General features: G+C 34.6%; 1 protein-coding gene across 5 annotated transcripts in view; it reads left to right on the top strand.

Annotated features, from left to right (window-relative positions):
• The first annotated feature begins 735 nt into the window (after window positions 1–735).
• LOC138710746 (E3 ubiquitin-protein ligase TTC3-like) overlaps window positions 736–11,268 on the top strand; it is a 107,851-nt gene continuing 97,318 nt past the window's right edge. For 2 of the 5 annotated variants that reach the window (XM_069841837.1, XM_069841839.1), the window contains exon 1: window positions 737–994. Coding sequence is in view for 2 of the 5 variants with exons in the window: in XM_069841836.1 (XP_069697937.1) it covers window positions 8,911–9,010 (100 nt within the window). In the remaining 3 variants the exon portion in view is untranslated. Of the gene's footprint in view, window positions 995–8,872; window positions 9,011–11,268 lie in introns of those variants that run through there. The other 3 variants (XM_069841836.1, XM_069841835.1, XM_069841838.1) reach the window with 3 other exon arrangements.

Below are 11,268 nucleotides of genomic sequence, written 5' to 3'. Positions count from 1 at the left end.
TGGTTTATCGTTTGTCTCCGAAATTGGCATACTTTTTAAAAGCTTGCTGCTTCTTATCTAAGCAGAAAGGCATAAGGAGCAGAAATAAAGGATATTACACAGTTTTGTTCATTAATAAATTACCCAAAAGCATATAAGGCGAAAATCTAGTGTATTGTTTTAATGAAAATAAGCAGGAAATTAAAAAGTTGTAGGTACTGCGCTGGGCAGCAGGCGTCTTCTATCGTAGTTGTTCAGTATATATTTATTTTCGAAGTGTCGTGAATACAGAAAACTATGTTCGGTGGGATATTATTTGTCTGGTTTCATATTTATTACCCACTGTTTCATCAGTTCCTTATTTTTCAAAATGAACTTACAAAAAAGAGAAATACTGTACATACCATACTGAAAGGGGGCTTTGTGACAAATTTAAGCGTGCAACAAAATGCTGGTAATCAGCAAAACTATGCACTTAACTTCATAAATTTTAGCTGAAATATGATACATCCTTTGTCTTTTTTCTTCTGCTACTGTAGTTATATGCAGCATACAGAGGAAGCATTTTTTTTTTCTGGCTGTCATCTCCATAAGTAACACATGGAAAGCAAACAAAATTATACAATGGAGGGCGCTTATTGAATGGCTGCCGTATTTCGTCGAGGCACCACCAAGAGCGCTGTACAAGCCCACTCTATAGACTCCACAGATCACACACAGATAGACTCCTTCTACCTCGTCGTCAACGAGCCCTGATCAGGGCAACGAGTCATCGCTGAAGAATGAGCAGAACGAGATAGAATAGAATAATCTCTGGCGCCATTTCACAAGCCAGAAGTGGTGTCTAACGAATTGTGTTTTTTTACACTCGGTTTAATATAAAACCCCAAAAATAGGAAAGTAAACTACATAATTAAAGAAGTTATAAATGTGTGATTTTTTGTGTGTTTCTGTTTATAAAGTAACTGTTTGCAGAACGCAATATGGATGATTTTAACGTCAAGTTGATGTAAATGTAAGTAACGTAAGCCAATTCACCGAACAAAGATGTGATTAATCTAAACCACTTTTAACCTCAAGGTTATGGGGCTCTATGAGATAAACAAACCGTTCTTGTTACATGGTAGGCTGGTATGTTTAGTAGCTAATTGTTTATTATCGAAATCATATTTTTTCTAAAATGTGAAAATGTAATTAAAATTGATGAATTCCCTGAAATATAGTATGTATACACATAATGCAAGAGTCAGTTGCGTAATCGCGTGCAATTATACACAAAATAATAGTAAAGGAAAAAAAGTATACTCACATAGGCTAGTGCATTACGTTCTTTGTTAACTAATTGTTGTAAATTAAGTGAATCTTCCGTCTGTCCCAGCCACTAATAAATAAATAAAAAATACCTTGAAAATGCGTTGTATTTATAGTATTGATTAGTAGAAATTGATATGTTCACTGGGAGAGCTGTAAGCCCACCCAACCCGCCCTAACTCACAGCAAGGACGTAGGTTCGATATCCGGCAAAATTTTCAGTTGACAAATCTTCTGAAGGTCTGATTTTTTGTGAAGACGCAATTGATCGTATATGCAAAGCATAACAAAAGCCTTACTAACCAAACCTAACCTGTCGCAGATTCGTATAGGCTATGCAAGGTGTGTAAGCCGAACACGAAGGGAGCCACACTTTCGACATAAAAATCATTGATACTTATCTGTATATTCTAATGCAGTGTTGTAGTCTAGAGGGCTTATATACTGTATAACCTTCTTCGTTGTAGCCCCCCCCCCCACACTTGTTACTAATTACCAGCATAAGGTAAACTGCACCAGTCTTTGACACTGTTCCCATCTTTGATAGTTTAGGCCTATGTTTGTTTAGGTTTCTCTGGCCACATGAAATTCATGGAAATTTAAGTTTGAACCTTATTTAAGCTGCCCAATCTATCTAGAATATATTTACATTCTTTTGTTTGGAGTCGGCCTCGGTAGCATAGTTGGTATAGTGCTGGCCTTCTGTGCTCGAGATTGTGGGTTCGATCCCGGCCCAGGTCGATTAAGCGTGAAGCGTGCTTAAATGCACACACTTAAATGCGACAGGCTCATGTCAGTAGATTTACTGGCATGTAAAAGCTCCTGCGGGACAAAATTTCGGCACACCGGCGATGCTGATATTACCTCTGCAGTTGCGAGCATCGTTAAATAAACCATAATTTTTTTTTCTTTTGTTTGGTGGGAAAATTTGAAGGAGCTTTTTCTTCCGTTTTTCTAGTAGAAGAAATTAAGTTACTCATAATTATTGTATGGTATTATAACTTATTCAGCATTAATAAATGTGATTGATTTTATGGTGATAGGCCTATTATCAACAAACATTGACAAACTAAAATACAAGAAAATTAATTTAAATTTTTTTAGATTATTAGTTTTTGTTGGGGGTGTCAAATACTGGTACACTAAAAATGATTTTGTTCCAATGTTTGACAGAGCCCGTCAATAACTGGGCCACTATTGAATTTTTTTTTGTGTCTTAATTTATCGGTTTAAACACTAATCATGAATATAAGCACATACAGTGAATGTAAAAAGTAATCGCACGACGATTTCCTTACTAGAAATTAAGGCCAAAATGAAGTACTATTAACTCTTGGTATGAAATAAACTGTTCACATACGGCAGTGGTCGTCAGCACTTGCTGAAATGTGCAAAGGGTAAATGGAGCCGTCCCATGTGTACCATCATGCAGCAGGAAGAGGTAGAGAGCATACCCGCTAGCAGCTACGAGCGCACCATGATGCACTGTGTTCTCTTCGGGTAAGAGACGCTAGCCCCAGGGTGCTCTGCGCTGACGACCCCTGACATACAGTATAATAAGAATGCATTACATAACAAATACACACAAGAAATTTTAATAATTTTGCGTGTAGGTTCTGTCACAGTTCAATAAATTGAATGTCTAACAAAATTAAGCATAAAAATTAACCGCACACTCAACTCTGTTGACGAATAGAAGGGTACTAAGGAAACTTGTAATGTATGTTCCAAGTCGGTTTGATTCTAGAATCACAAGTAGTGTATAGCTATCATGCCAAATGGGATAAAAAAATAGATATATTGAACATCTCTACATGAACTTTTAAGCCAAAATTGTGACCCATATTGAAACTTTTTAACCCATGTGTCTGCCGAGTTAGCTCTGTGGTAGCATATCTGCCTCCAGATTAATTGGCCCGGGTTCGATTCCTGGCAGGGTCAGAAAGAGGTGGCGGTGTGTCACTTTGAATTTTTTCTCTACTAACTTAGGGAAGCAGCATGTTTCCACTCCATAGAAGCTTGCTTTGTTTCGGGCATGTAGTGGTATGCCGAGGACTCATCACCAGTGACAGTTCCTTTCAGAAAGTCTTGCCCTTCTGCAGCGTAACACCTTAAGTGGTCCAAGCATGTCATCATTCGCTGGCCCTTGTTGTCGTCTGTTAGGTTGTTAGGCACCCAGTGGGGACTAACTTTATGAAATTTCAATGTGTCACGCATGATATCGTACACCGCACCATATAAAATGTTGAACTGCTGTGATAAAGTTCGCAGTTGGATCCGCCGGTTGTTCAAAAGTGCCACCTCAGTGCCTGTGACATTCCGCTGGGTTGCATCTGTTACTGGCCGCCCAGAATGTGGCAAAAGGTTCTCCGGCTGTCTGCGAAGAATGTGCACCACCTGGAGATGTTGCTGTGGCCCGTACAGTCTTCCCCGTACACACCACACGTGTCCCTGTGAATTTCACTTGGGTTATGTCCTTTAGCCCACAAAAATCACACAACACTTCGTATTTTGTTATTTTATTTGTAATCATAAATAATTATCCGGGCTGTAATGCTTTTCATACAACTTAGTTCATACATCTCATTTTCTTTGTGACTACAATATTTTGTCTGGGTGCATGTAATATTTAACTCAACATAACTAACAGCGACTGAGTCTTAAACATTACAAATAGGCATATGGTCTGTCCAAAACAACTTCCGACCTGATAAATGGCGCCTTTAGCATGTTACCATGGCAACCATTCAAATCAACCAATCACGAGAGATCCGTAACCATGGTAACGGGACTGTGTTGCTGTGTCTATGTTTACAAGTAGCACGTGAATACCACGGCCTAATGGTGAATACAGTGCCCAGAATGACATTGAGTTGGCTGGTTAGCGCGTGCTTTGTGTGAATTAAAAATATTTAGTTGTATTATTGTTTTAGTGTATCGATAATTGTTGTCTTTAAATTATATTACACATATTATCTTCATTCTCATTGGTGGAGTGTGTGGCTAATGTGTGTTTTCTAGTTTCTGCGAGAGTTTCTAAACAGGTGGCCCCGTTAAAGAGTCAAGCGTGAGAGATGGTGGGTTATGTAAGAGAGTATTTTGAGACGGAAAAAGATAATGGCGGGCCTCTTTTACCTTTGGCGCAAGTCGTAATGAGAACTGCTGCTTGTGTTGAAATTAATAAGAGTACTGTTATAGATATTGGAAAAGAAAAAGGCCGTGCAGATTTTTAATCATAAATATTTTTTAGTTTACAACTTTTTCAACGTCTTTCTAACAATATTACATTGAAGAATACCGGGACTCATAAAAGTAAAGGCTTCGTAATAAATTTAAACCTGTTTTTATAGTTTACAGTCCTTTTGACGACGCTTTTCTAGCTGAATTACATTGAAGAATACTGATACGGTACTACTACTACTACTACTACTACTGCTACTGCTGCTGCTGCTGCTGCTGATGATGATGATGATATTATTATTATTATTATTATTATTATTATAGACTAATAAAAATAATAATGTACATAAATTTTAATGCCTAGTGTTCAACAAATTGGTTAGAAATGTATGTGTTCATGTCAGCCGTTCATTACTGCACTCTATCGGCAGCGCGCTCGCTTATTCGAAAGATGGGCAACATGACAACACTGCTCCCCCTTCTCTGTAAACTGTCAAGTCGGAAGTAGTTTTGGTCAAGGTATAGTTACTTAAGCACGAATGTCTCGTGTTGTTCTGGGCAGCTAAAAAGCTGCAATCTCCATGAACTCAGTTATATGAAAAGGGGTATAATGACAAGGAGAATGGATACAGATAATCTGGAAACATGGATAATCCAAAAATCCTGCTTATACTATATGTATTTGTATGAATCATATTTCCAATTAGAAGTAGATTCACTTTGTGTCCTCGAAGCACTACTTCTATGACATAAATTGTCACTCTTTCCTTTGAAGACTTACGTACCGGTATGTCTAAAAGTAGATCAAGAAGTACAATTGTAAATTTTCACTACTATTATTTTTAAATTAATTATTGAACCAAAATCATGAACAGTTAATCCTCTAAACGAATAATCCATGAATGGAAAATTGAGAGTATAGGCCTATTGTATTGTTTTAATTAGGTTGAAATTTTTCTTTGGTGTAGCATTTGTAGGATTAGTTATTTTACGATGTTTTTTTCCTTCCTCTTTGATGTCATATTTGTAAGGAGGAGGTGAATTTTCCTGTATTTTATCTTAAGGTATTTTGATTTTCCCTAACATAGAAGCTCCTATTTACTATGGAAATTCCTTTAGTGTGTTTTATTGTTGCTATGTTTGTGACATCATTATGTGGTTTTCTGGTGGTATCGTATAACTTAATACAATATGATACAATTAACCTGTTCATATCTTCTCAAAAACTTATACCATTATAATATATATTTTTGAGAATTGTTGTTCTTTTAAAGGCAAATAATGGTTATTTCACACAGGAAGTAATTTTTTCTTCCCCTTTTCCCCAGTTCACCAGTCAGTTGAAATGCATTTGCTTCAGGATGGCTTGAAATTAATAGTGAAACCCTTGAAATTATGATTGTGTCATTTTTCCTTTTTCTATTTCCAACTTCACACCTCTCTTATGAAGTCTCTTAAGTTACACTTTTGATGTAATTATAAATGACATTTTTTTTTTTTCTTGTATTACTAGTTTTAATTGGAGTTTCTGTGGGCCACATAGTATGATTTGTGAAAAAAAAAAAATACTTCATGGATTGCATTTTGGATTCTGTAACATCATTTAATTATAAACTTTTGATTTCCTGAAATTTTGTTGCTCTTCATATTTATAGCTTCCTTAGTTGGAATCATGTAATAAGTCGACAGAACATATTTTTTGCAAACTTTTTTCCATCAGCTTTTTCACCAACAGACAATTTGCTGATGGGTAACATTCATCACCATCTTCTCAAGAGACAGTTATTATAATTTGATACACTTCGGTCGAATTTTGAATCACATTTTAGGGAGTTCCTCTCTTTGCAGATCTCCATTCCAACCATTTCTTTTCCCTTGTATTTAAAGAAACTCTTCTTGTTTGCTATTGTTAACTTTCCCCATCTTCAGAGTGTAGTATCTTTTAAAGCCTTTAATATAAAAATGAAATAAGTTGGCTCCAGCCTGATATTAGTTTGCTGGTGATTTATGAATTGGTAGTTTACCACTTTACTTTGTGATGGTCAACTGTTTTTCTTCCGTGTCTGAAATAAAATTTAGAGAGTTATTAAAATAATTATACTCTTTGGTATTAAACAAACACTGCAGTATAACACACAAGTAGTTGAACTGTCTGGTCAGACACTAGTTCTCTTTTAATTTTAATGTCTAGTGATCTAATAATATCTCAGTTTTGTCATTTACTTAATATATGCTTGAATACTTATAGAGTGGAAGTGAAATAATGCTGCAGATTTTTAGAGTGAATAGCTCATGTTGTGTGCAACAAAAAACTATAATACCGTATTGATGGAAAGTTCATAGTTTTCTCAGAAAAAAATGATTTTTCCCAAGTGTTTAATAGCCTCTTCATAACTGTTAAGAGCTGGATTTTTGTCCATATGGATAGAAAATCTAATAAAGAATCATTTATCTGTCGTATTTAAATAATGTGGGCTGTTTTCGTGAAAATTTATTTAAAAACCACTAATTTCAAGCCACTCAATGATGCAACCACATTGCAACATTGTAGCTAGAGAAGAAGCCGCGAGATAGTTCACATGCACTGAGTTCGTTGATCTCTTACATCTTTATTACGATACGAAAGGAGACTGTTAGTGGCAAGGTTGCCAGACTGCTGGAACTTCCAACTTAATTTTCTAATTAACTGTGCAGTTAATCACAAAGCATAATATAGATTTTCTATTCATTTAAATGTACCCTGTCATTCCTTTCAATTTGTAGGACTGTTTCACTTCTGTCCTGTAAGTGTGTATATACAGTATATAAGTTAGAAGTATTCATTAGCATTCAAGTTTTAGAAATAATTCAGCATTTATTAAAATATTTCACTTTAAATAGAATGGTACACTTACACTGTTCACTAGTCCTCCAACAGCAAGAACTGAAACTTCATAACCTGATAAAACTGAACATACATGTTCTCTACCGATATTAGGTTTTAATGCAAATAACATGTCTTTAAGTCAAGAAGCTTACTGACAGAAAAAATGCATGTGTCGATATTTATTACATGTGACTACCTCAGATTTTTCAGTCTTGGGTTTTCAGCACAGGCCGAAACTAGATTCAAAATGGAACCTCATTTGCAAAACAAGCATCACACTAATAAACACTTCTGTTAGCAGATGATCAGGATTTTAATTGTCGATTCAAAAGACAAACTACATTGAAACATTTTACAGACTGGAGATATAACCGAAAAAATCCAATACAATATTTTTGGTATAGGATCTGGTATTAAATAAAATCACAGTAAAGCATAAGTGTTTAAGAGGAGAATAGAATTTTAATTAATTAGACTGTGGTATATGAATATGAAAAAAGATTTTAATAAAAATACGAAATTCACACAATAGTAGGAGTACTGAACATACTGAAATCCATAAATATTTCAGATGAGTGAAGGCATTCATTACAGTTTCATTTCCCAATCTCTTGTATGACAGTGAAGTCTGGATTCCCAAACGAAATGACAACAGGCTGAAAGTAAATTTATTTTGGACTAGAAGGGAAATGAAATTTTAGAAGAATTAAAAATAGAACTAATTGTTGAGAAAACCGAAATATTTTCTTCATATTCTTTTTCTTCTTTTTTACTTTATGGAGTAGGCAATACAACCAGGTTCGGCTGTATCAGTACCTAAACATACTCGTGAATAATTATTGCTTTTTACTATGTTTTGTGGATAAACTTGAATTTACCACTTTTGAGGATGGACAAGACAGAATTCTTAGAATGATAGGATACAATTCGTAAGATTACATGTAAAAGGTGAGATATTGTAAAAAATTACAGTGATGCAAGATCTGTTTTGTTGACAAATTGCTGTATTCCCGATTTTGAAAATATAGTAATGTTATATTTCTCAAATGAAACAGACATTCAACTTACACTTTTGGATTTCTTTCTTGGAACAGGACATCTTTTCGTTTTCTAATTAAGGAGTAAAACTGATAAAGGTATTGGTGTTACTTATGAGGTTCAAACCTGTCTTCGGGCAGTTGACTAAATAACAACTACTACTGATAAAGGGACACAACAGGAAATATTTTCTTAATTTCCATTTCATACATTTGTTCTGCACATGTGCCTTATACCGTCTGTTATAAAGCATTTTGTGACGTTGCCTGCATTGGACACTTAATTCTTCTCCAAAAGTCTGCACATGGTATACTGTTGTCTGGACTTCAAAATTTCTTCGGTCAATCATTGCTACAGTTTTTCCATCTCCCAATTTTTTAAAGAAGTCATTTAAACCATTTATCCCAGATAACATATTTTTTTTTTGTTTTATTGCTTGAAGCTATAGAGTTTTCATATTCATTTATGACTATCATTTACAGAAAATAATTTTATCTTTATAGGTGTGTTTGTATTGACATTGATTGTCGTTAGAAATGATGAGTATACAAGCCAAGATTCAAAAGTTGAGGGAACAAGGAAATAGTTCTTTTCAGAAGAAAAATTTCTCAGCTGCAATAGACTTTTACAAACGAGGTATGGTAACTTATGGTATGATGTTGAAGCCATTTGTGTTCAGCTTTTGAATGATTTTCTGTTTTTAAGAAGAAATCTGCTCACTGTTTGTGTTGCTGCTTTATATTTTTAATACCTTAAACAAAAACAATCCAAAACCTCTGTATATGATTTCCGTCCATTACAACTGACTGACTAAAAATACTTTAGAATTGTTATTTGATGTGGAAGAGAAACAGCATTGCCAGCTGCTTGCAAGAGCTTGTTACAAAAACAATCTGGAATCCATGCAGCAGTGAAAGATAAGACTCTGTGTTGAAATTACAATATCAGTACAAGTTGAACCAATATCACAGAATTTTATGTGGGTGGTAGGTACTGTAATAATGATGAGAGAAGTAAACTACCTATTTTGTTTACCTTTTTTGATTTTAAATCAGAGCACCCGAATTCACGTAAGTGAATTAGCAATTATAATTCTGTGCCTGACATTCTTGAATATTTTTTGGGCAAGTGAATTTCCATCAGCCCTTCTTCCTCTCTTCCAACATGTTGGATAATAATACAATTGGGCCTAAGTAATTGAAAAAGATTGCTTTATAATAGCACAAAGAATACGACATACAGCCATCTCTCAGGAAAAGCTAAAGATGTGATCTGTAACACTGGTGCACACAATCATTTATTGTATGCTGGTTGAGGACAATTCCTATATCACATGGCTTCTTGTCAAAACAATAATTCGAGTTCCACCACACTCCATATAATAATGGTAGAGCTAACTTTTGTTTACATAGCCCTTCCCTCAGATATTTTTGTCTAAAAATGCCTTAAATTCTTTTATTAAAGTGACAAAAGAAGAAATAAGAGAGTTTTTTAATAATAGAATTCAGTACGTGACTTGTATTCGACTGCAAAAGTAAACATATACATAACATTAATTACGGTAGCTATATAAGAATTATGACATGTCTCCCACTTCGACCACTACACAGAAATCTACTGTTCATTGACAGACCACATGTTTTGCTCAGACAGCAATCCTGGATTTTACTACTTGCTCTAGACCTATATGACCATCTACTCAGATAGTTGTCTCCCTGCCGCACGAACTATCAGTCTTGAAGTATTCTTAATTGGACAGTAGGTTTGTTTTTCCTTTTTATGGTATTTTGTACCATGTATTCATTCTGTTTAAATTATCATTTCATGTTGTACATTGCATTTGTCTATTGAAAATTCTGGGGCCCACTGAGAGAGACTTAGGCTGGTATTCATAGTCGACACTTTCGATTAAAGTGTCCTTTGGAAGACGCAAAGTATCACTTTTCCGTTGCACAGTCGACACTTTGGTGCAAAGGAACACTTTGGATGAAAGTGTAGTTCCGACCACACTTTGAGCCGAAAGTGGCACTTTGTATAAAAATGGCGGACGTCTTGGAAGTTGTCGATTATTAGAACGTGTGGAAGAGATGGCACAATTAGTGGACAATGTACAAATTAGAGATAGGCCTAAAGACAATCCCATGGAATTTTATAATGATATAGAATTAAAAAAAAACTGTTCCGATTTGATAAAGAAACTTATTGAAATTGCTTATATTTTCGATGACTGGTTGACAAAAACGAATAATAGACGTTTGCCAGTGCCTCCAATAATACAGTTATTGCCTGCATTAAAATTCTATGCTACAGATATGTACCATACATTAATATATATAATATTAAAGTTAAGGTATTTCTGTAGTAACATTCGTATATTTATAACCTCAATTTGATGAAGTGATATGTAGGTAGATATGCCTATATAACCTATTTTTTATTACTGAAACGAATTTTTTAACTTAAATAATATTAAACTAACTTCAATCTAATGAAGGCATAATTATCTTAAATTAGTATTGAGAGACCTCACGTGCCTGCCTTCTAAGCAGATTCCATAATTAAGATTGGGTTTAAAATGATTTTGATTTTTGTTGACTACCTGTATTTTGAGATAAGATTTATCATGATGTTGATATAATCATTACTGTTTTGATACCGGTAATATATATTTTCACGCCCGTAAGCAATACATCTACCGTCTCTAGTTCATGTGCAGTCATAACCTCACCATGAAAAGAGATCTCATACTATTAGGCCTATTTTGTTTTGCATTGTAGAAACATTTGACATTAAAAATATTCTTGAAGAGCAAGCAATAATGGAAACGAGAGAGAGAAAATAGTAGTAATAATAATAATAATAATAATAATAATAATAATAATAGCAGTAGTAAT

This window comes from Periplaneta americana, chromosome 12 (genome assembly GCF_040183065.1).
Source record: "Periplaneta americana isolate PAMFEO1 chromosome 12, P.americana_PAMFEO1_priV1, whole genome shotgun sequence".
Classification (NCBI taxonomy): Eukaryota; Metazoa; Arthropoda; class Insecta; order Blattodea; family Blattidae; genus Periplaneta; species Periplaneta americana.
The sequence above is the reverse complement of the archived record's forward strand: the minus strand, read 5'-3'. Positions and strand labels throughout refer to the sequence as shown.